Raw genomic sequence first — 26,135 nt, forward strand, 5'->3', positions numbered from 1 at the left:
TGAAATAGCTTCGTTTGTATGAATTTTTAAAGGAGTGATATTGTGTGAGTTTCTAAAAAAGGATCACCTAAAATATTAGGCCATTTTGAAAATACTTCAGTTTCAACTGTTATCACTGACAGAAATTCATCCATCATCCGTCCATTAGAAGGTGGGCAGCTGATGACAGACAAAAATGATTCATGTGAAGGTTCTCACAAAACTGCAACCACGGATGAAGACATGAGGAATATGCACAAGACTTTATTGGATACTCAACTATTATAAATGTATGAAACAGCTTACATCACAGGTTTATAAAAAGGAGTTTGGTGAACTGTACATGAAGAGTTATCTATGAGAAAGCTTTGTCTAAGATGGTAGCTGCATATGCTGACTGTCAACTGAATTGCTGCTACTCTCAGGCAATAACATTATAATCATGAATGAATACATTTCAAAAGAATCCAGTGAATACTATGCGGCAGTTTGTTACTGAGAATGGGATGCAGGTCTACCAATTTGCACCATCCAAAGTAAAACACCAATCAGAGGTACAGGTAGTAACCAGTGACCTGGCACAAAAAAGGTAATGATGACTTCATTTATGGTAATACTTCAAACCAGTGTTTTTTTGGAATTCAAAAAGCATTCTATTCATTGATTAACTTGCAAAGGGTAAGACAATAACTAGCAAGTATTATGTAAGTCTTCTCAGCCAACTAGATGAAAAAAAGTGAGAGAAGTATACAATGCAACACAAAAACATCTGTCTTTTATCAGGACAATGCATATGCCCATAAATGTGCTTTGGAGCTGAAAAAACAGGAAGGATCTCAAGCACAAATTGCTGGAACATCCTCCCTGTTTGCTACATTTGACAACCATGACAGACATATACTCGTTTATTTAAGGAAATTTGTGGCTGGAAAATGTCCTCAGTCTTTTGCAAAGGCTCAGCAGTAGTAGATGCATTTCAAGACTTCTTAGAACAGCACTACAAGGATGGAATCTACTTACTTGACAAACATTGTCAATGGGCATTGGTCCTCAAAGTGGGCTACATCAATTGATAAAATGCAATTTTCACTTACAAGACACTAAATTTTCTTTTTGGAGTTATACTGATACTCTTTGAAAAATAAAATTTTTAATGTTTATTAAAAAAGCACTATGCAGATGTGTTTTACCAAGCAAATTTATCACAATTCAAGAGCACACTTTCACATTATAATATCACTCGGACAATTCACATATGGCATGTATTAATACCTGCTGTGTCTCCATACCACCACCACCCTTGATGGCTTCTGTCATAGCTGAAACTTCTGTCAAACCACGAAGGCTACTGTTAATAAATATTGGTCTGAACAAATCTTTTATGTAATCTTCCACATTCTCAATTATTCGACTTTCCTGTTGCCACCTATACAAAAATTACAGATGTGTCAAACAAAGAACAACACTGTAGGAAAAAATACAAAGTAATACAGTAATAAACACATAAATTACATTCATTTGTTAGTACAGTACAAAATACAATATATACTATATTAAGCATCAGATTAACTTCAGAAGGATAAGAGTACACTTGGAATGTTCACATCATCAGTCTTGTAAGGATGCAAAGGAGGGTACATCTGTATATGCTTTGCGTTGCCTGTGTGTGATAGATTCCACATCTTATCTCTTCATTTGCACATTCATTCATTTCTTCATTATAGCTCATCCTTTTCCTTTGCTCTTGCATAATTATCTATCAAAATGCATACATCATCAACAGGAATCACAAAAAGTATTTCCGCTGAACAAAAAATGTTGAAAGAATGAACTATTCTTTAATTTTGAAACATTGTTAATGGTTCATAAAAGGAAGACGAACAACATAACCTGGGTACAACTTTCATTTTGTAATAGGATACCATTTTTACTCAAACTAGTCACTTCTTCATTTCCTGGTAATTTCAGTTTGCTTTTGGATATCTGTGTGTAACTTATGCAGTACATAATATAAATGCAAAACATGATAGCTTCTTTTTCCTCCCACTGAAGACTGTTCAAGATTTCATGTGTATGGCAATCATCCTCCTCATTTCAGCAACTCTTGTCTCATTAAACGCCATTATCAAACACTTACCTGTTTCCTTGACTAGTAAGGCTGGCTACTTCATGATCCGAATCATCCATATCTCTGTCTTCATGAGTCTTGTCACTTCCCCCTCCTTTTATGGAGGCAGCTAAAGACCGAGCATCTGAAAGCTCATCCAAACTGCCATCAAGCACAGGCATAAACAGATCATCCAGGAACTGGTCCACATCTGATGCTTGAGAGGGTACTCGAACACGTCGGACATGTGAAGCTGTTGGAATTTAATATTTTCAAGACATGCGGTTGTTAACAGGTGAGGATGTTACACTGTTATTATTGTATAAGAAGAAGAAGAAGAAGAAGAAGAAAGGGGGGAGGGGAGGGAGGGAGGGAGAGAGCGAGCAAGCGAGAGAGAGAGAGAGAGAGAGAGAGAGAGAGAGAGAGAGAGAGAGAGAGAGAGAGAGAGAATCTATCTAACTTTCTGAAAGAAAAGTGAGGCAGTAGCAACAGAAGTTGTGGTGGGGAAAGGAAATTAGCCATGTGCAATCTTAGACATCAAACCAGGTCGCCATAGAGACAAACTCTGAGTTGTTCATTTATGGCACCAGTAAAACTGGCTGCCCCCTTGGAATTCTAAGTTTGGCCATCTGCATGATCTGTCAACACTGTAAGTTGCGAAAGTTATGGAGAAAGCATTGTCTTCCGCTTATGCTGTTGTAGTGCTATTTCTATCCATGTTCGAGCTGTAAACATCAAGAAAAGCTTCCAACATTGTGAGTTCAAGTCCACTCATTCCATTATATTTTTAAATCACATTTCAGCTGCTGATCGTTCCAATCTGATGGAGTCTCACAGGTAATTAATTCACTTCACTTTCTAACCCCACCAGTAACAGCAAAGACTTTCAAAAACAACTCCACAGAATAGCTCGTGCGTATGACAAGATCAGAACAGTTTATACTTGAGAGTTTCCTCACCCTCCAGCAGCCACTGGTTACCAGCTACCAGCCACCATCTGTTAGGCACTGTCTGACCATGTGAATGTGGCACAGAGCACCTTCAGTACATTTGTGCTCTTGCAATGGTATGCATAAAATTGTTTATTATTACAGTTTGATTTTCTATGCAAAATAATGCTGATAAACCAAGTGAACGCCATGCTGTAATACAACAGGTATCAATTACTATAAGTGTCTTTATCAATTGTTATTGTTATTTTTATTTTTATTTTAGAGTTCCAGTATTTGTCTTGCAGTTACATATTGGATTTTGCATTCTTGAAACTTATGAACATTCTTTAAGTATTATAAAATAGAGTTAAAAGTGCAAGAAGGTACAACATTTGTGACGTATTACTCACTTTCAGTTTAATAGAGGGGTGAAGGCAGCGGAGGCAGTTCAAAACATTTGTATAGTGTACGGGTTGAGTGCGTTTTGGTAACTCACATCAGGAAAAGGATTTTCTTGTTTCAAGAAAGATAGTTCTGGTGTGAATGATTACTTAGGTTCAGCAAGACTCCATAACTAACATATGTAATGAATTGTAACCATTTAACTTTTGAGTGACATAGACAAGATTCACAAGTTTGGTGTAATCCAAAGCAACAAAAATGAACACTATCAGTTTGCTCATTGGGACTAACTATGCAATATTATTACTGGCAATGAGTTATCATGCCTTTATGTTAACTGTGTAAGAAGATATTAATGGTTGAGACCTAACAAAAGATTTATATTCTAACAAAGGGCAGTGTGAACATAACATTTGGCATCAGGTGACTCATATAGGGAGTTGTGCACAATGAATTTCTCCCCAGGGGTGTGCCCATCACAACTAGTATTTGTTGCCAACAACTAAGACACCTCTTGGTAGAAAAGTAAGAAAAACAACTGACAAAACTGCATCAAGTGCTGCTACTACACGATAATGCACTCTGCTGTTTTTTACAAAAACAAAAACTATCCAGGAATTTGTTTGGAAAGTCATCCCACCCACACTTATTCTTCTGATGTTATGCTCTCCAGTGTTTACCTTTCCCACTCCTCATTGAACAACCCTCAAGGAGGGACGAAAATGACTTCAAACCTGGCTTGATGACATCTTTCACTCAGAATTGGCAGAATTCTACAGGCAAGAAATCGGTAAACTACTTGACAGACTGTTTTAAATAATGTGAGAGAATAGACTGTTGATTAATTTCTCTCTTGTGTTTACTGCTGTGTTGAGTAAACTACTGGAAAAATGCTATTAAATTGTGCACTGCACTAATACAGATGAATTACAACCTACCAAGATAGCCTTACAACAAAAGTCTATTTTAAAAAAAAACATAAAACATCTGAAACATCAGGATGCCTGTATCGACATAAATTAGTAAGATATTACTTACTGGAACAGTCTGTTTTCACATGCTGTCTGTGGCACACTCATGTAGTATGGAAATGTGCCATTTTGTAAGTAAACTTGTTTATTCACAAAAACCAAAAATTATGCCAGCGTAAGCAAAAAGAGGCATTATCAAGTGTGTAGTATCATAAGTTTTCCCCCCTTACACTACGGCGTACTGGAAGTAGCAAGAGAAGTTTATTTGAGATTTCCTTTTCAATTTTTGGCCTGGGTGTTGTAGCTCCGTCACAGAAGAGGTAAAAATCTGGCCTCCAGCTAGACTGGAACCAAGTTTATTGAAAACTGTAATATTCAGCACTTTGGCTATCTGAATGTTCTGCGCACACCACCCCCATTAACAATATTGCATACGAATGCTCAAAAAGCAAACTGATGACATTCAAGCAAAAATATAATAATAGTTACCCCTTTAGTATTTGTAGCTTTGAATCTTGCCTACTGAGTGCAAATGTTGCACAAAGGTTAAATGGTCACAGTTTATTACATATGTCAGTTATTGAGACATGGTGAATCATCCATGCCAGAATGATCTTTCTTAATACAAGAAAATCCTTTTCTGATGCGAGCTGCCAAAAAGCAGTCAAACCATACACAATACAAATGTTTTGAGCTGCCTCCACTGCCTTTACCCCTCTATTAAACTCAAAGTGAATAATATGTCACAAATGTTAGACCGTCTTGACTTTCAACTCTATTTTATAATGCTTAAAGGACATTAGTAAGTTTCAAGTACACAAAATCCAATACGTAATGGCAAGGCAAATACTAGAACTTCAAATAAGCAAATGACAGTTAATAAATACACTCATAGCAATTTACAACTGTTCTATAACTGCATGGTGTTCGCTGTGTTCATCTGAAGACATTTTGTGCAGAAAATCAAACTATAATAATAAACAATTTTATGCTTACCAATGCAAGAGCATCAACATGCAGTAAGTGCACTGTGCTGTATTCACTTGATTGGTCAGTGCCTAAAGTCAGGTAGACAGTTATGTGACGCATGTGGCCAGTAACCTGTGGCTACTGTAGGGTGAGGAAACTCTTAAGTGCAAACTGCTATTAAATGTTTTGTGGAATTGTTTCTGAAAGCTTTTGCTATTACTGATGGGTGAGAAAGTGAAGCAACTTACCTTTGAGGTTCCATCAGTCTGATACCATTAGCAGATAGCCAAAATGTGGTTAAAAAAATGGTCTCAAACTTATGACTTTGCATCTATGTCACTCGATGTTTACCACTAGACACCAGTAGATACAGCCCTGTACCAGCACATGCGGAAGACAACACTTTCTCCACAACTTCTGCGTCTTACAGTGTTGCCAGATTATGCAAATGGGCAGACTGAGGGGGCAGCCAGTTTTACTGATGACTTAAATGAACGATTCTAGCACTGGCTCTATAGCAGCAAGGGTTTATGTCTATGACTGTATATTTAAATGGAACCATATAATAAAACCATCAGGAATGCCATATAGATAATTGGACCCCTTTGTCATAAATGTCCACTGTATTAAGTCACTGTGTCTCCTCTCTTGGTTTAGCTTTATGTAACTAAATATTTCTTTTGTGTAATAAAATAACTATGAAAACTGTAACAATGCAATTCCAAAACTCAAATACAGCGAAATAATTGTATGTGCTTAAAAGCTGAAGTGATAATTGTTAGTTACAAGTAAAATGCAAATACAAAGAGAGAGAAATGGGCATTAAAAATATTAGGTAAGGCAAAGTGAAAGACAAATGAGGAATAGTCTGGGGGTAACCACAAATAAGAGGCAAGGGAAGTTTCATGATCAAATAACTGTTCAGGGTTTCACACATATGGAAAATGTTTGTGGGTATATATGTGTTATAAATACTGTTTTTAAGAGAGATTTGGAAATTATGACTGTACTAGATTCATTCTTACTGAAAACTGTTGTGTCATAAGACTACTGAACATCGTAAGGGATCAGCAGGTGAGCTGACAGATAATATGGGTGTGCATAGAGATGTCTTTTGCCTCATTTATTTAATACTGATCTGCTCTTTGTGTAATTTTGGACAATGGTAAGGGACACATCAAAATGTTTTGTACATTCTCAGTACCAGACACAAATCACATGAGAGGAGGTGCAGGAATGCAGATAGTCATGAATCACAGGGTAAGAAAAGTAAAGGAGATTACAATTTAAGCTCTCATTAACAACAATGCCATTAGAGATATGATAAATATCCTTGCATTTGCCTTAAGAAACCTGGATGGCCAGATAGGAATTTGAAATGTCATCCTCTCTGAATATGCCATCAATGTCTTTAAATGCACCATCTTGCTCGGTGGGAACAAATGGAGTTTGTTTGGACACCACAGTGGAAAGAAAACTGAATGGTTGAAAGCTTCTTCAAACTATTAAGAGTGCCCTCCTAAAATTGTCTGCATATGAAGATATTAGACTTCCACAAAGATGTTGGCTGTAAGCAAGTCAGATTCCACATAGGTACTGAATAGAATAGCATAATAATTAAACCATTTAAGTGATTAATGACTCCTGTGGTAAGTGAAAAGGTTAGTATTTGAGGATGCCATATTAGTTCCAAAGACAATTAATTATTTTTGAGTTTGGAATATGAGATTTCCACATTAATCAACTTTGATATCAAAATTAATTTTAAAAATGTACACCACAATGTAAAAAAATAATGTACTCTGACAGCAAACCCATTACACTTACTTTCAATCCACCGAGCCTCAGAAATTTTATAAAAGTAAAATCTGAAAATCATCAAACTGATTTCAAAAACACCAAACTGAAATTAACAATTACAATACAAAAAATCAGAACACAAAGACTGATATTCAGCAAGGAATGCTCAAGGTAGCAACTATGGTCTGTAAGTAAGAACCATCCTGAAAAACCCATATAGCAATTTTTCAAAACTCAAAAACTAAAAATCAGCACATCTGGATTGGGTAAACAAGGTAGATCCTCTTTTCATCAACAGGTTTTCATACCTTTAAACTATTTCAGTGAGTTACAATTACTATAACGCAACCAAGTGGGTCAAAGAAACATATACATTATCAGTATTTTCCTACTTTCCATTTGATTTCAGTGAGTAATGATACAAAAAGTCATCAGTACTACAATTATGAAATGAAAAAGTTGTCCGTTTACTGATTACAAGACAGAAAAATATATGAATGCCGTGAATAAATGTAACAATAATCCAAGGAAGGCATTACAATAATTTCCAAAACATTAATGGAAGATGTGGCAGACCATGAACCAAGTCTCTAGATTACAACTGTATGACCAAAATAAAATTTTCAGTTACCATAATAAGTCACATTTCAATGTTTTCGCAAATCAAAAAGCTGCAGGAGTGAATGACTCAAGACTTACCAAGAGAAGGTGCTTCACTTGTGTCCGACAAAGCAGATGACTTGCCACCATACTCTGATTTCTCTGAGTTGCGAGTCTCAATGTACGCTCGACTTGAATGGCTGCCTGGTGCTGCCCTTTTACCCGCATAGTGTGACTTTATAAACCTGCAAAACCAAAATGTTTATATTTTCAGTCAACCTTGTCACAACATAAACAAAGTAAATAACAGTAATATCAAACAAGATGCCTCACATGAAATGAATTAAATCCAATGACATGAAACTATATCGGGCAAGTTATCTTAGAAATGCTGGACTCCAAGGTAAATAAATATGTTTTGCAACCCGTCCTATCCACATCCTCCTCTTAGGATGACACAGCGGTCCGATGGTCCCGGTAGGCCACTCGTGGCCTGAAGATGGAGTGCTTTTTTTTTTTTTTTTTTTGTAAAGATGAAAATTTGTACCAGGAGAACAGGAATCAGATCCAGGTCTCTTGCTTGTCATGAGCAGTGAAGTGCAATGGTTAAGGCACCGCTCATGATAAGTGGAAGATTTGGGATTGAGTCATGGTCTGGCACAAATATTCATCTGCCAAAACTTATTCGTAACTCCAATGAAACATAAAATGTTGCGCCTCATGTAATAACAGTCAGTGGTCTGTTCCTTGAACTTTCAAAGGCATGACAAACTAATATAAAAGCTACTTGGTATGATTGTCGGGGTAACACAATCACAAACATTACCTTGTTTTGGGAAGCTGCAAGCACTTAAAAATTAACTGTACAGCTTTGTTAAAAAGACTTTCATATAGTTGCAATACAAAGAAAAAAAAAGATATGCTGTGCTATTTTCAAGTTAATTAGCTCTGAATTTATTCAATCAGGCCACTGTGCATGCAGTTTCGAGCGGCCGCCCAGAAATGGTGAACACGTTCTTTGTTTGGTTTCCTAAAACCGAACAAGAGAGAGATACAAAAATAGGACATGGGACAGTCGTAAGGACTGAACCCAAGCCATAAGCTCAGCAGTCTAGCGCACTATTGTCTAGGGTATGAAAACACCTGACACTGATTGTATCTGGCGGGTCACTTGAATTTGTGCATGAAACAGCTTGATTGGCTAACTTCAAAGCTAATTAACTCAGAAACGACACAATATATTGAATTTTTTCTTAAAAATAATTCCCAGCACAACCTGCCCTGCAACACTCTTACAAGATTTTCAGACCTTTTCTGACCACCCTGTATAATGTAGATTACATTACAAAAACAGAAAAATTTTCAGTTGACACTGACTCTCATGTCAAAATAGTTGTAGACAATAAATGGTGCAGCTATATAATGTTCCTATTAGGAAAATAATACACATTTCTTTATAACGCTGCTACTCCTTCTCAGATCTGCAAAGTATTTATGTGTAACTGAAACAAATATTGGTGCTGTATGGCCACCACTTATGAATCGAAAATTTATGTCTAGAATTCCACTTACCGTGGGTGGCCTGGACGTACATAGCTCCCTTTGTCATCCTCACTACGGGACTGACTCACCAAATCATGGTAGTCAAAATCAAGTGCCAACTCTTCACGGTCACGAGGGGCATCCAACAAATCAGATGGTAACTGATCCAATGCTGCGGAAGAGCTTGCATGACCACCATTTATTTCTGCTGATCTGCAAACCAATTAACAACACTCATAAATGAAAATTAACATTTCTTTACTTTTCCAATAACAGGGCAATTTTTGTTATAAGTTGCACATTTACCTGAAATTAAATAGTAGCAAATCTCAACAAAAATAAAAATTAAATTTGTCAACTTATTCATCAACACACGTAAGTGCATGTGGCTGTGGACATGGGTGCCCCGCCCCCCCTCCCCACATACACACAAAGAGAAAGAACACAGTATGCAATTGTGTGAATGTGTGTGTGTCGGGCAGGAGGGGGGGAGGGGGGAGAAGAGGGAGAGGGAGGTACCTGCATGCACTCACAGGTGTATGTACGTCTGTTTAATAATTCTGAAGGATGGCTATGCACGTAAGTTAAGTGGTTTATTGTCTTTTTTACATGCCTTTCAGCATCGTTTCTTTTTGGCGAGTAGAGATCAATCCCCCCCCCCCTCTCTCTCTCTCTCTCTCTCTCTCTCTCTCTCTCTCTCTCTCTCTCTCACACACACACACACACACACACACACACACACACACACACACACACTGTATGCAAATTTATTACAGTATGATCTCTCTCTCTCTCTCTCTCTCTCTCTCTCTCTCTCTCTCACACACACACACACACACACACACACTGTATGCAAATTTATTACAGTATGATTGAATGATTGAACAGTTGGCTCCATGAGCCCTTATCAGGGTGTATATGTGGACAAGGAAAAAAAAAATTCCCGGGTTTCCCGGTTAAAAATACACTTTCTCCTGGATGAAAACAGTATATTTTCCCTCGGAACTGTAAATCTTGTCAATCCTTTGAATGGTTATGTTTTTATACAGGGGCATAGAATTTTCTGGCACTTTAGAAAACAAAACTCAGGGAAGAAACTTCCTTTTTTTGATGTGCAGCAACATGTACACTGTATATTTTCATTTACGAAAGTATAAATTCGAATTCCACCAAACACCGCATGTTACTTTCCGAATTATTGTAATCAAGATTGTGATGCGCTTTTGTAAGCCAGTCATAGCTCATGTCATGTGATCCCACCAACCGATGACAGTGGATATTCAGACCACAGGACATGCGGATACACAAATAGGAAAAGTTAATGTTTTAAATTAATGTACATAGTGTTGCTACAATAAAAGCAAAGCATTCATATATATACAATTGGTCTCTAAGGTTAATAAGCTGCAAGAGAAGCTAAGCTTTCACATGTAATGTTGATATTTTTTGTGCTTGTTACACTTTAGGATATATCACACAAATGTGCCAGTAAAACTTTTAGCCGAGTCCAGTGACTTGTCCTCAAAGTTTCCACAAATAAATTAGTTACCGCAGAGGAGAGAGAGCTTCCTGTAGCACTACATCAATTTGCTCATAATAATGACATGAAAGTCTGATCTTCTAAGCTCGAAATACTTCTAACGCTCTATGATTTACGAAATTCATCGTACATTCTCACACATAGTTCAACTTGCATAAAAAGAAATTTACTTTGAAAGTAATACATTTCAAACCACTATTCACAATATTTTCCTGTGACCTGTTGGATATAGGTTTGTTTCTGTAGTCGTCAGAGAGCGCCAGATAACAGGCGTGACCACGCTTTGGCAGCTGCTATGACACAGGAAGCCTGTATGTTCATACGTGTAAAACATTAAAAGATCTTACATTATGTCATAAAAGAAAAAAGACATCAGAGGATACCCCAAGAGCATCAGAATTTCGTGAACCATACTAAAATAGCACATTTAAAGTGCATACTTAAAGAGAACATTCGTATGTCCAGATTCCCAATGAAGTAGACCTTGACCTGATATTAAGCTTTTCAGTGTGGGTTTCGGGATGTAAATTTTCTTGGAGTACCAGTACTGTATTAACTCATTTTTGATTCTTTATTATGGTATAATGCCATACATGCTGGAAGATGAAAACTTGAAATGCAGCAAGCAGTTGAAATTAGCCAATAGTGTGGAACTAAACACTTTGTTTCAAACACATTGATTGTCTCAGTGTAAAAAATTAATAAAAACCAAATTTCTTTAGCAAACCGACAAAAATAACTTCATTGTTCTACAAGGCGATTAATACATGGCTGTCAGAAAAGTGGAAATAAAATAAAATTTGAAACTAATAACATATATCAGCCTTCCGCAGTTATAGCTCAGACTGCTCTACGCATCAGATCAGCCTCAGATCTACGATGTTTCCGCCCCCACCCCCCTCGCCCAGCCTCCTCCCTTGAGCGTTTGACATATGACATCAAAAATTTTAAAAAACTGAATTTTCAAAAATATGTTCATTTTGTAGCGCACAGTTGTATGAAGAGTCTGATACATAAAACATATGTGTTCGAGGAAATGTAAGACATGTTATTTCGTCTTAAGTGTGCCAGAGTGCAGTGCCACCCCATTTCATACAGCTTTCTTCTATTGCACGTCACTGTATTTTGCTCCGTGGAATTGAAACGTGTATATTTTGTATTGGATGCCATCAAACTATATTCAGGACAGTGGAAATTAAAATGTCCTGTGGTGCCTCTCCTGCTCCCAGTCGCCCGGTTTGACATCCTGCCCCTCTTAAAAAAAATTGCAATTAATACTGGATGGGATTATATTTAATTGGGAGAACAAGAACTCTTCAGAGAATTTGCACTCTTTATTGCCTGTTAGTTAATAATTTTCTGTTTTGGGTGACATAAAATTAAATACAGGACAAGCGACAAGCAATACAGTACACTTTTCTTCAATCTTTAGCTCCTCGCATTGTTTTCTCTCTAATCTTGCTACAATTTTACATGGTATGCTTTCCTTTCTGCGACAGGATTTATTGCCTCATCAAAGTTTGTCGAATATTTTGCTACATGAAAAATCGAAATATCATTGTCTAATACTGCGTAAGCTGTTAACACAAATAGTACCCAAGACTGGTGTAGTTTCTCAATTTGATTACGTCTATCTTGTCACTGTCTGCCAGATAAAACAAAATAGGCCTTTCTAACACTGCAGAAATTGTAACACACGCCAAATATACGAGAACGTTTTGGCACAAATAGTCATTTTTATAACATGACAGAATATAATTCACGGAGACCAACATAAAATGCCTATTAGGCCTACCACAATCAAAAAGCTTTATGTTAGAAAATAGTTTCACATTTCATCCATACGCTCCAGTTCCTCGAGCATGAGATCAAAAAGTAGTGTTACGAGATTTTTATATAAATTTGAAATCGTCATGCTCTTCCCTAATTTGTGTGATGTCCCCATTTCTTCTCCTTCCTTGATCTAACAAACAATCTTGTCATGACTAATTCTGGAACTATTCCTTCCTTTGTCAAAACTTATTCGCCAGTTAACTTTACTAACCCTGCCAGAATCACCAGTTTAGTTATCCCCAATTATTATACAGTTAGGCGTTGCTATGTTTGTACAAACCATTATCTGCACTACTTCCAGAATATAACTTAAGCGATTGCTAGACGGGGACTGTATGACTGGCCCTTGCTAGTGTAGCGATCTGGCCAAAAATTTTCTGTCAAAATTTCATTTTCCTGGATACACCGAGAAGATAACACGCAATCTTTCTTACCTGTTATTCCTGTTAGTCATTTATTTCCACTCTGGTAGTCTGAACCTATGGATTTCCCTAGCAATTATAACAATGCTGATCATTCGCAAACCCAAGCAACAACATAATCAGACAGCGATTGGCGTTCACTCGTTCGGCTTTACTTCGCTCAGCTCGTATAGCCTGGTACCCTTTTGCCTGCAGGAAAGTTTATTTCTACATGCTACGAGGATTCCCCTGACAGACACATCAAGTACACAATGCACACATTCAAAAATCAACTTATGATTCGTTTTTTTTTTTTTACTGTGGGACCAAACTGCTGATGTTATTGGTCCCTAGACTTACACACTACTTAATCTACCTTAAACTAACTTAAGCAAAGGACAACACATACACCCATGCCCGAGAGAGGATTCAAACTTCCGACAGGTGGAGCTGTGCGTACCGTGACAAGTCGCCTCAGACCGCACGGTTACCCCGCGCGGCTTATGATTCATTCAGAAATCAACTTGCCCAGAGTGTGTTCAAAAACCAACAGGGATGGGCATCAAAATCATGAGTAATTGATAGACCAACGTGCACTGGATGCTAGGTTTCTTCTCCTCAATAATATGAATCTGCCCTCCAGCAAATTTCCAGGTTTTTCCCGGTTTTCTCCCAGATGAAAAAATTCCCGGGTTTTTCTCTGATCTCCCGGCTCATATACACCCTGCTTATGCAGTTACCATTTTCCTCCAGAGACATCTCCCGCAAGCAGAGACAAAACATTAGAGAACAGTTTTATGTACTGACCAAGGTCTGTCAGCCCGTAAATTTTAATGAAATCTTAAGTATTAAATTGACATCAGGCATGTCTTTGAATTATGATAAGATTTCTTATGTCTAAAGATTTACAGTTTTTTATAATGTGTACAGTTGTTTAAGCACTCTGATAGTCAAACAAGAGAAGACACACCTGGCACTGTGGCTGTATTTTCGAGTATTTTCTCCTCGCTGGGAAACAGACTCCAAGTTCTCCTCCAATAATGCTTCTGACTTTGTCATATATTCTTTGTTTGAGACAGCAGTCAGCATCTGTAACATGAATAATAATACTCACTGTAAAAAAATAAAATACAAATGCAATGCAACATATATTTTAAAAATTATAACTTATATAACAAATTAAAATATCATATATCTAAAAACAAAGATGATGTGACTTACCAAACGAAAGCGCTGGCACGTCGATAGACACACAAACAAACACAAATATACACACAAAATTCTAGCTTTCGCAACCAATGGTTGCTTCGTCAGGAAAGAGGGAAGGAGAGGGAAAGACGAAAGGATGTGGGTTTTAAAGGAGAGGGTAAGGAGTCATTCTAATCCCGGGAGTGGAAAGACTTACCTTAGGGGGAAAAAGGGACGGGTATACACTCGCACACACACACATATCCATCCGCACATACACAGGTGTGTGTGTGCGAGTGTATACCTGTCCTTTTTTCCCCCTAAGGTAAGTCTTTCCACTCCCGGGATTGGAATGACTCCTTACCCTCTCCCTTAAAACCCACATCCTTTCGTCTTTCCCTCTCCTTCCCTCTTTCCTGATGAGGCAACAGTTTGTTGCGAAAGCTTGAATTTCGTGTGTATGTTTGTGTTTGTTTGTGTGTCTATCGACCTGCCAGCACTTTCGTTCGGTAAGTCACATCATCTGTGTTTTTAGATATATTTTTCCCACGTGGAACGTTTCCCTCTATTATTTGATATATTATGTACATATGTTAGATATGTATCTATAGTATTAGTATTAGATATGTTTCCTTACACTTTCTACTTGTAGCCCTGCCATTATATCTAGATTTATTTTGTTGTTTCATCTCCTGTAATCTGCCATTCCTCTTAAAAACATAATTTCTGTTGTCAGTAACCTTTCCCTTTCTTGTCTTCACAGACTTCAGCAAAGTAAGAATAGCCATACTTTCATCAATGTTTGGAGAAAGAGTACGCCAAACTGAAATTACAAATAACTACACGGAGATGGAGAAAAATATATCTACTTACTAGGCACCTGCTTATTGAAAGACACAAAAGTTATAACATCCACTAGTTTCTGAAGTCTCATTACCTTCATATGGCAAAAAGTGAGAAGGAGCAGCAAGGGAATAACATTTTAGAAGCATTATGAAGGAATGTTATACCACTGCTGGCAGGCTGTTACTTAGTGAAAGTTGAGAATTAAAAATTGGAAACACATCACACATTCCAAATGTAAATAATTTTCCCTTATTTTCTTATGAACTGGCTTATGCATTTTCTTTCCCAGTTATTTTCTAATTGTTTTCCTTTGCTTCTAATTGTCAATGTCATTTCTTTTCATGGGTATTTTCTTATCTATTACCTTGTGTTAAATTTCATGTAGTTTTTCTTTGCCTTTTTTTTTCTTCAGTTAGCACTTGTGAATTGTTTCCAGCTTTTTTATTCACCTCCCGTTTTTTGCAACCAATGGAATTCCTTTAAGTCATTAGTAGAATTATGGAAGTTACAGTACACAGTAAATTCCATGGTGTTACTTACTTTTTCTCTTGGATGATAAAAATTTGAAGCCTCTTTCCTTGCTTCCATCACATATACACAACTGCTTTACTTTTTCTGCCTTTCTATCGTGATGAAGGAACTGGTTGTTGTTGCTTACATAATTGGAAGTGGCTTATTTTTTGTCTTGTATATATGACTTACACACAATGCATTTTAAAAGAGTCAACCCATTTGAAATTCCAACCAATTTTCTAACATGTTTAGAATGACTGGAGATTTCAACTAAATAAAATGATATCTGGTAATTTAATGCACCAGTTTGAATAAAATTTGCAAATGTAACTTCCCAGTGAATTCTTATTACTTGAATCAGTGAAATAATGTAAAACCAGGATGGCCGTGTCAGGCGTAACACTGTCTTTCTGTTTCAATCTTCTCGCAATGACTTTCTCAATTTTCATCATACCTGAATAATTTTTTCTTTGGTCTACCCAAACAAATTGTATTTTTATTTCTCTTGATCTATTGAGTTATTTTGTCTTTGAATTTTGTTTTCACTTTTTTTACTAACCACATTTCCACTGCCATCTTTCTATTGCTTCTTATTTACTTAAGGTTCGCCTCATTACATGCAAGAGTAAGTTTTAGTATCTTTCCTGTATCTTACTCTCAGTCTTGTAATATCCTCTATTACACAAAACATGATTTATTTTACCCAGTTCATGTTTCCATCCTGTTCATGATATTAAGACTTTAAGATAAATTTGAACTGCTGATTTTCACTTAAAAATAAAGTTTTATATAAGTACCTTCCTGTCCTTCGAACTTCAACCATAAGCAATGCCAAATGTCTCTCTTTTAGTTCTTGTACCTCTGTGCACATGTTACTCACCATACTCATTCCTGGTTCCGTGGAAGTGCTGTCAACTTTCTCAATAGAATGGTAACGTTCATTCAGTCGGCTTTGAGAAAGTCCAAGACTTGACAGCTTACTGGGTGTAACTGCTGGAGCGACAGCCACATCCTTTTGACAAAGAATTTTTCAACATTAAGCAAGAACCATTTTTTCATGAAAGGACACATCTGGTTACAGCTAAAAAACAAAGCCATTAATTATTTTTGTATAAATTATAGCAACTTGTAAAGATCTTGAAACTTAAAAATTTCATACTACTTTAAAGTTACAATCAGAACACAAGACAGAAACTATCAGGTGTTTGAGACAGAATGGATAAAGACAGTACAAAAAGTGCTATTAGAATGAGAAAATTCTTCATCCATTATATCACCTTGCAAGAGAATTCAACAGAAGAAAGATGAAAATGCCTCCCTACCATCCATAGTTACTAAGACAGACCAGCAAAGAGACGATATGTCTTATCCTCTTAAATTTCCAACCCGCTCAAATCTTTCTTTTGTCACTATACACATTACTTCCGATTTAAATTAGGGAATGTTTATAATACTTCAAGAGTGAAAATTTATTTTTCTTTTCTTAGAGTTTAATTTTGATGTTCACTGTTCACATTTTATTACAAATTTTGTCTGTAGTAACAGGCATACTACAATTGTTTAATCACCTATCCATACTAAAGACATAAATTAGACAAAAACATCAATGTCTTCAACATAATTCGCATTCAGTCAGTCCTAACCCTTGTGCATTTATTTATTTGCTTCTGCTGCTACCAAAGACGTCTACACAACTTTAAAATCTCAATAATTGGAGTTTTCCTACATATACTACTGCTGCTTGGTTATGATTGTCACTCCATGTAAGTATGATCTTTGTGTTCATCAATAGTTATATTTGACACGCCAGCAAAATATATTTTCAGAGGTAAAAATGGATAGTAACTAACCGCTTCAAGGAGATTATCGAGACTACGACTACGTCCCCTGTCCTCAAAGTAGCGGTCATTAAGTGCAGATTTTCTCGAGAGACCAGTCTGCTGGACAGTGTGGTCACGAGACTGTGAACGAACTCTAGGCTCCTCTCTGCGAGCTGCTGGCGTTGGCACATCCAAGACCTGAAGACACACGATATGGCATTGACTTCAAAATAGTTTACCAAGACAGTCCACATTATAAGTAGACATTGTAGTTAATACCTAAGCTATCTGATTGTGTACTTAAATAATAATAATAATAATAAACATGTGGATCTGCACTTGTTTGTCACTCTCTGTACTGCAACTCAGATGACATTTGATTTAAATAAAATAAGTATTACTCATTCTAACTTTAGCTCCTGCTGAATCACTTGAAGTGTATAAGTGTAAACAAAACTCTTACTATTAAGTGATATTAAATAGAAAGTCATTCAATAATTAAAACTATGAAATTTTGAGAAATTTAATTTGAGAACAGTAGGAGAACAGATTTTAATGTCTAGTGTTAAGGATCTTCTCACGTGTCAAGCACTGTCTTGAAACCAGAAATAATGAAACAAACAAATAATGGAAAATACAGGATGGAATAATGTACCAATATTATGAAAAGGATAGTTGCTACTCAGCATATAAAGGAGATGCTGATTTGCACATAGGCACAACAAAAAGACGTTAGAAAGTGAGCTTTCGGGCAACAAGGCATTCTTTAAAATTAGGCAAAACACACACACACACACACACACATGTAAACACAAATGCAAATGCAAAGCCAGGCTTCAGCTGCCAGAGACTGTGGTCATGTGTGTGAGAGTTGCATTTGCATGAGTGTGCATGTGTATGTTGTCTAATTTCGACAAAGGCCTTGTTGGCCAAAAGCTCATTTTCCGACAGTCTTTTTGTTGTGCCTATCTGTGACTTGGCATCTCCACTATATGGTGACAACCATCCTTTTCATAATATGAAAACAACCAAACTGTTTACATAAAGCCAACAAGAAACTGTACTGGAAGTGTATTGCAATAAACATAAAATTCGATTTTTAAATATAGTACTGGGTGTATCAGAAATGACTTTACAACTTTCAAAATTCATATAAATTAATTCATAGTACCAACAGAGGTGATTGTAGAGTCAATTTGTACGGAAACACATCAAGTTTTGTCTTGCATAGTTCACTAATACTGAATCACACTGTAAGGAGCACTAGTGGCAGTTGCATTAAAGATGGCTGCCTTCACTGCAACCGAGCTTGCTAGCTGTGAGTTTTGGTTTGAAGAATCGAAGGCGGCAACAACAGTTCAGCGTAATTTTCGTGCCAAGTATGGTAAAGATCCTCCTAGTAGGCCAACAATTTATGTGTGGCATAAATGTTTTGTAGAAACAGGGTGCCCGGTAAGACATGGGAAATCATCAGGTCGTCCAAGCATATACAACATCGGTGAGTGAGTGAGACAACGTTTCGTCAACAGCCCAATGAAACTGACCCGGCATGCATCTCATGAACTGCAAATCCCATATATGACACTATTTGGCATATGTTGAGAAACCATATGCATTTGAAACCATACAGATTGACGATCGCACAAACAATAAAAAGACACTGATAAAATTGCTTACAAAAACTTCTGTGCGAATATGTTAAATCCATTACATGAGGATGAACATTCTTGAACAAAATCATCTTTTCTGACGAGTCGACTTTTCACTTACGTGGCAAGGTTAATACACATAACTGTAGGATCTGGGACAGTGAAAATCCACATCAAACATTGCAACATGTTCGTGATAGCCCTAAACTGAACATTTTTTGTGCATTGAGCAAGAACAAAGTATGTGGCCCCTTTTTTTCCATGAGAGAATCATCAATGGGTTAGTGTACCTGGATATGTTACAACAATTTTTGATACCACAGATCGATGAGGATGACCAAGAATGAAATGTTTACTTCATGCAAGATGGTGCACCAACCCACTATCTGGCTGACTTACAGGATTTTCTCAGTGACGACTTTCCAGGGCAATGGATTGGCTGTGATTTTGATGGAATGTGTGCAGGATAACCAACGGAAGCCACATGCAACATCTTTAGTTTACGGTAAAAAAACTTGATGTGTTTCCCTACAAAATAACACTAAACCCAGCTCTATATCTTCTTTCAGTAAATTTATATAAATTTTTAAAGTTGTAAAGTCCTTTTTGGAACACCCTGTATATAATGGCCATGTGTGGATTAATTCGTTAGCATAAATTCTGAGTTCTTATAAAGAGAATTTCATTAGCGGATATATCCAATAACATCTTCAAATGTTTACATTATAAAATGCACTAAATACTCTTAAATTGGAAGAAGAAAGCTAATCCAAAGTGAAAGTAATGAGGAAAAGAAGGAATAAGTCTGTAGCTTGAATCTGTATGGACCATACAATTCATTAGTCCTTCAGAGACAGATTGCATTCAGGTGGATACAAAATTATGCTGACATCAAAGAAATATTTTCCCCCTTACACTATACTACAATTTAAAAATACTTTCCTACAAATTAACGTAAGTTATACAACTTCCATTTCACAGGGTTACAGAACATTTCTGAGAAGAATAGAAACAAGTTCAGTACTGTAGCTATCAAATGTTGAAACTGGAGTGTTCAGATTTTCTGCACTCTCCTGAATGTGAAACTGACCATGTCATCACAAAATTTAAGCATAGCTACTATCACTCAGAAAATTTTAAGCTTTAAAATTCAGTTCCAGAGAAACAAATCTTTTTAACTTGAATTTGCAGTATATATTGCCCACATTTGTAGCATGAAGATGATGAAAACGAGTACAGGGATTCTCAAGTAAGTCATAAATTAAATGAAGATTGTTCTAAAGGGGAATTTTAAAAGTGGCGTTTTCTGTATGGATCAGATCCAGAAAAAGATATGAAATAGAAACATTTTCAAGCTGCTCCGGTTTTAAATGTATAGCGACCACGGACTAATAATAGAAAATACAGTGTACAGTAGTTGAGAATTCAGAAACTTTTATTAAGCAATTCATTAAGAAGCACTGTTCAAACTTCTTTTGAATGAAAAAGCCAGAACAATTACCTTCTGCATTTCAAAACAAAGCCTATTAGCAAACCTAAATTTAAAAATAGATTTTTGTATGTTATATATGTTTCCTCACCAATGGGCCTGCCGCAGTGGTAACATTGGTTATCATTAGATCACTGAAGTTAAGTGCTGCCGGGCTTGGCTAGCACTTGGATGGGCGACCATCCAAGTCTGCCGAGCACTGTTGGCAAGCAGGCTGCCTTGTGAGGCCAACTGACAAGCTACTTGAATGAGAAGAGGCAACTCTGGTCACAAAAACTGATGATGACTAGGAGAGAAGTGAGCTGACCACATACCCCTCCATTTCTGCATCCAGTCAGGCCTATTAGCTGACAATGACACAGCACTCGTTCAGTACTGATGGGCCTTCTGAGGCCTGTTCGGAGAGAGTTTAGTTAGTTAGTTTAAATGTACAGTGGAGTGAGCATAATTCATTCCAGAAACTTATTTGCAGAGTGAAACCTTCATTAAGCAAAACAGTTTACCCCATATAAATTAACGTGAAATACAATAATTCATTACATGCAGAAAAGTACTAAGAGTTTTATGTTATTCATGTCATTTATTCAAAGAAACATATACATGCAGTATTATGTACTTTATTATTCACAATGCATAACTAATTCTTTTTTACTGTGAAGCTATCTATAGTCATTTGTTTCTGCCGATGCTTCAACAGGACATTGGCACAGAATAGCAGTGTGAGATGGTCTTTCATTGGCTTGTGACCGGGCAGTGCATTCTCCTCTACTGTTATAAAGGCACACAATGGCGTCTTTTTCCAGATTAGGCCTGTCTTGTCACAATTAAAAACCTGAAGCGACAGATAATGGTCACAATCTAGGAGCATCTTGAAGTTGCTGATGAAGTTCTCTGCTTCCTTTGTGTTGGAGCTGGCTGCTTCGCCATGCCTCACAATGCTCTGTATGTCAATTCTTCTCTTAAGCTTCTTGAACCACCCATGGCTTCTCTTAAGCACTTCCTGCTGATGATACTGGCAACCTCTTAATGAGGTTGGTGAAAATCATTCTCACCTTCTCACAAATGATGTTCTCATTAATAGTGTCACCTTACAATGGCTTTTCATTAATCCATATAAGGAGCAACCTTTCAGCATCATCCAGAATAAGAAATCATTGTTTAGACACTCTTGTCACTCCCTTTGAAGCATCTATCTCCTTAATCTTGTCCTCGTTCTTGAGGGTAGTGCAAACAATTGATGTGCGTGCTAAATCAGCGGCATTCACACCACAATTGGGTTTTTAATGATTTTACATTTCATTTCTAAGGTCAATTTCTTTCTCTTATGGTCATCTTCTTGCAGCTTGATCTTCAGGGACATTTCTATGAAGGTTATTGAAATTTACACACAAAAAGACACTGTGTGAACACAAGTTTAGGAAAATGTGTGATTACCAGCTGCATTAAGATGGTAGCAGAAAGAGCACTAAATCCACACTGCAGTACGAACTAAAGACATTGTCGAGAATGAAATGTGCTCATATTGTTGAGCATTTCCCCTGCTGTGCGCGAACGGCTGGTGATGTCAATCTAAATCATTACTCATTATGTGAAACATTGCTCATTAAGCAAGTCACTTTTTTTATAATTTGTTTTGCTCATTATATCGGAGGTGCTCAGTAAACGAGGTTCCACTGTATTTTCTCACATCAATGCGCTCCTGGAATAACAATAATGAGAAAAGTCTAAAAGACAAAATATTTTCAAACTTACAGCTGGGATGAACAGGTAGCAAGTGACAGGATAAGAACGCTGGAGGGAGAGACAAAAGATGCACGGGATAGGAATGCAGCATAGGCACCTGAAATGGTGAGTTTGTTCAGTGCACGATGATATAGAGGGAAGGATTTGGTTGGAGAGAGAGAATGGAGGATGTGGAGACTGTAAGGAAGAGGGCGCAGGTGCAGGATGGGTGACGTTAGAATCCAGGGTAAGGGTGGAGATGGGTATGGAGCAGGTGGCTAGCAGAGATTGAGGCAAGGATGATTATGGGATCAGAGGCTACAGTTTGGTGGTGGCCACTCATCTGCTGGTCAACTGGGTGATTGTCATGACCTCATAAAAAGGCCATCCATGAGATGTGCCATACATATGGTATGTGACAGGACTGTTTCACGGGCGGCCCTTCCTTTAATAGCATAGGATAGGATAACCTTGTCACAGGACTGGAGTACGATGTGCTGGATGGATGAATCAGACAGGTTTCGCACCTGGGTTTTCTACAGTGTATGACCCATGTGACAAAGGGGTGACAGTGGATATGGCATAATAATAAACTAAGGTATTTTGTAACTGTGGTTGGTGGAGGAATACCACTTTGGGAAGTGTGACAAGGATTTAGAGCTGGCTGTTCCTCATTTCCAGGCATGATAATAAATAGTTGAAGCCTTGGCCAAGGATATGGTTTAGTTATTCCAGACCGGGTTGATACTGGGTAATGGAGTGGGTGCTCTTTTTCAGCTGCTTCTTGGTGGTGATCAGGTCTGACTCGTATCATCTTGCAGCAACAGCGCACAGTCCTGCTGGAGTAGTTGTTATTCTTTCTGTCTTACTGTTCCTATTAGCACATGCAAATAAAATGAATATTGCACTAGACTAATTTGATGTGGAGGAAAATTAAGAGTTCAAGATTCACAAGTAGAGTTATTAAAGATGAGCATTTGGTGCTGCTATTATGCACTTGGTGTTGCTATTATTATTACTGTTATTATCATTATTACCACCAATAGTTGATGGTTAATGCACTGAGCTGCCAACAGGCACATAAACAAGACTGAGGGGAGGGGATGCAGGGTGCACACATGGCTACATTGACCCTCTGCAGCAACTCAGTTGGCTTATTGTGTTTTTATCCCAACTTAGGTATTTTTATGAACATAATATATACCTCACAATGATACCTCCCTCATTCTCCTTCCAATTCACTACCTTACCTAACAGGTAGTCGAGAAGCGAAGAAAGTTCGTTAAGTACACATATGCAATAGGTTCTAATAGCAAATGTCAGAACAGATCTAACTCACTGGCTGCTTGTGAACTGGTGGTTCTGGTGGAGGCACTGCTGGTCGTCTAGGGGTTGTTGTAGGCTCTACGTCACCAGGCACGGGGCTTGCATTAGGAGTAGAGGTAACCACCTTTTAACAAGACATTGAACATTAATTTACAAATATAAGTTCAGATATTATTACATTTTTGACACTAACTATAATACTGTAATGAAAAGAATGCGCAGCTGGGTACAGTAGCTTCAGTATTTCACAACAGCTGAATCACAATGAGAACACTGACATTTTTGAACATTTGAGCATTATGTCAGTTGCTTCCGAAAACTAAGAACTGCAAACGATTATAATACAGCTAAGCATTGTAATATGTTTATAATTACGAATTTCATAATCAACAGAGGTGAGACACACACACTCTAGGCAGAAACCAAAGTATGAAAATGTTCACACTACCTATCAGTCAACTTTTTAAGTCATGTGTAGTAATTATGAAAAATTATGAAAAATGCCTATGCTACCAACATACACTGAAGCACCAAAAAAACTGGTATAGGCATGCATATTCAAATACAGAGATATGTAATGAGTTAGAACGTCGTGTTATAGTAGACACACAAGCGATGGGACACAGGATCTCTGAGGCAGCGATGAAGTGGAGATTTTTCTGCACAACCGTTTCATGAGTGTATCGTGAATATCAGGAATCTCATAAAACATCAAATCTCTGACACTTCTGCGGCTGGAGAAAGCTCCTGCAAGAACAGCACCAATGGTGACAGCAGACAATAATTCAATGTGACAGAAGTGCAGCCCTTCTGCAAATTGCTGTACATTTCAATGCTGGGCGGTCAACAAGTGTCAGCGTGCCAACCATTCAATGAAACATAGATATGGGCTTTCCGAGCCAAAGGCCCACGCTTGTACCATTGATGACTGCATGACACAAAGCTTTACGCCTCGCCTGGGCTTGTCAACACCGAAATTGGACTGTTGATGATTGGAAACATATTGCCTGATCGGTCGAGTCTCATTTCAAATTGTATCGAGCAGATGGACGTATATGAGTATGGAGACAACCTCATGAATCCATGGACCCTGCACGTCAGCAGGGGACTGATCAAGCTGGTCGAGGTACTGTAATGGTGTGGGACATGTGCTGTTGGACTGACAGGTGACACGTATGTAAACATCCTGTCTGGTCACGTGCATCCATTCATGTCCATTGTGCATTCTGACAGACTTGGGCAATTCCAGCATGAAAATGCGATACCCCACATGTCCAGAATTGCTACAGAATGACTCTAGGTACACTCTTCTGAGTTTTAAACACTTTCGCTGGCCACCAAACTCCCCAGACATGAACATTACTGAGCATATTTGGGATGCCTTGCAACGTGCTGTTAAGAAGAGATCTCCACCCCTTCGTATTTATGGACAGCCCTGCAGGATTCACGGTGTCAATTCCATCCAGCACTACTTCAGACATTAGACGAGGCCATCCCACGTTATGTTGTGGCACTTCTGCGTGCTCGCGGGGGGCCTACACAATATTAGGCAGGTGTACCAGTTTCTTTGGCTCTTCAGTGTGTAACACAATGTTGTTCAACATGTGCTGGAATACAGATAATTTGGGTCCGTATTTCACAATATGGGATTGATCTCTCCAATTCTCATGCTTTCAAACTGAAGTAATACACACTTTGCCACTTTGACTTCATTTACATTGTTTACTTTTCACTCTACTCTTTCCTACATTTACTTTGCCTTTCAGTTTGCCTGTAATGGCCTCTGTTCCAATTTCTGGTTCTTATTTTTGGTCTAATGCCTGTCAACACACAAGTAACACAACTTTACAAACTTAACACTCCAAAACAAAAACACACAGAGCATCTGAAAGCATTTAAATTTTTTGAATGTAACCCACACTATGGGAAACCATTACCATAATTTAAGTTATTGCTTTATCAGTCATACAATGGACGCTTTTTTAATAAATGCTGACTGAATCATTAATGAATAGCTTACTAATGAACGAAAAGTTTGGTCTGTTTTAAATTAGATAAAGATTGCCACAATTCAAGTTTGATTTCACAATACCTAATATAGTAATGATTTACTTCAAATGTTTAAAAAGGATCTTGTAAATATCAAAGTTCTCACCTTGTTAACATTTTGTCGTGGTGCAGGCGAACCTCCAAAAGTGGGATTCTTACAGGCAGGAAATGCAGGCATCAACTCCATCTCTGAGATGAGATCGAGGGCATACTCCAGACCATTGCCACCAGTGCCACCCTCAAGAGCCACAGTCCAACCTGAACTTTCAGGAATTCCACGTTCTCGAACGACACTAGCAGCAAGTGACTCGCATGTTGTCCATGAATCAACTGCTGCAGTTCGAGTCTCCTCTTATGGTTAAACAAAAGATATAAAATATGGTCATAATGAGTACTTCGAATTATGGATTATTTGTGAAACTAATACAACCGTAGCAGGTAAACAATTTACCAAGTA

The 26,135-nt window shown here is 37.6% G+C and overlaps 1 protein-coding gene across 1 annotated transcript in view; it reads right to left on the reverse strand.

The window, feature by feature from the left end:
* The window catches only part of LOC126457445 (unconventional myosin-XV), a 945,978-nt gene that overhangs the window by 307,059 nt on the left and 612,784 nt on the right, over positions 1-26,135 (reverse strand). The window contains exons 22-30 of the mRNA XM_050093727.1: positions 25,785-26,029; positions 23,643-23,753; positions 17,474-17,641; positions 16,504-16,635; positions 14,047-14,165; positions 9,333-9,515; positions 7,860-8,005; positions 2,117-2,339; positions 1,252-1,405 (exon numbers count right to left, since the gene is read on the reverse strand). Of these exons, the coding sequence (XP_049949684.1) occupies positions 1,252-1,405; positions 2,117-2,339; positions 7,860-8,005; positions 9,333-9,515; positions 14,047-14,165; positions 16,504-16,635; positions 17,474-17,641; positions 23,643-23,753; positions 25,785-26,029 (1,481 nt within the window). The remainder of the gene's footprint in view (positions 1-1,251; positions 1,406-2,116; positions 2,340-7,859; positions 8,006-9,332; positions 9,516-14,046; positions 14,166-16,503; positions 16,636-17,473; positions 17,642-23,642; positions 23,754-25,784; positions 26,030-26,135) is intronic.

This window comes from Schistocerca serialis, chromosome 2, assembly GCF_023864345.2.
Source record: "Schistocerca serialis cubense isolate TAMUIC-IGC-003099 chromosome 2, iqSchSeri2.2, whole genome shotgun sequence".
NCBI lineage: Eukaryota > Metazoa > Arthropoda > Insecta > Orthoptera > Acrididae > Schistocerca > Schistocerca serialis.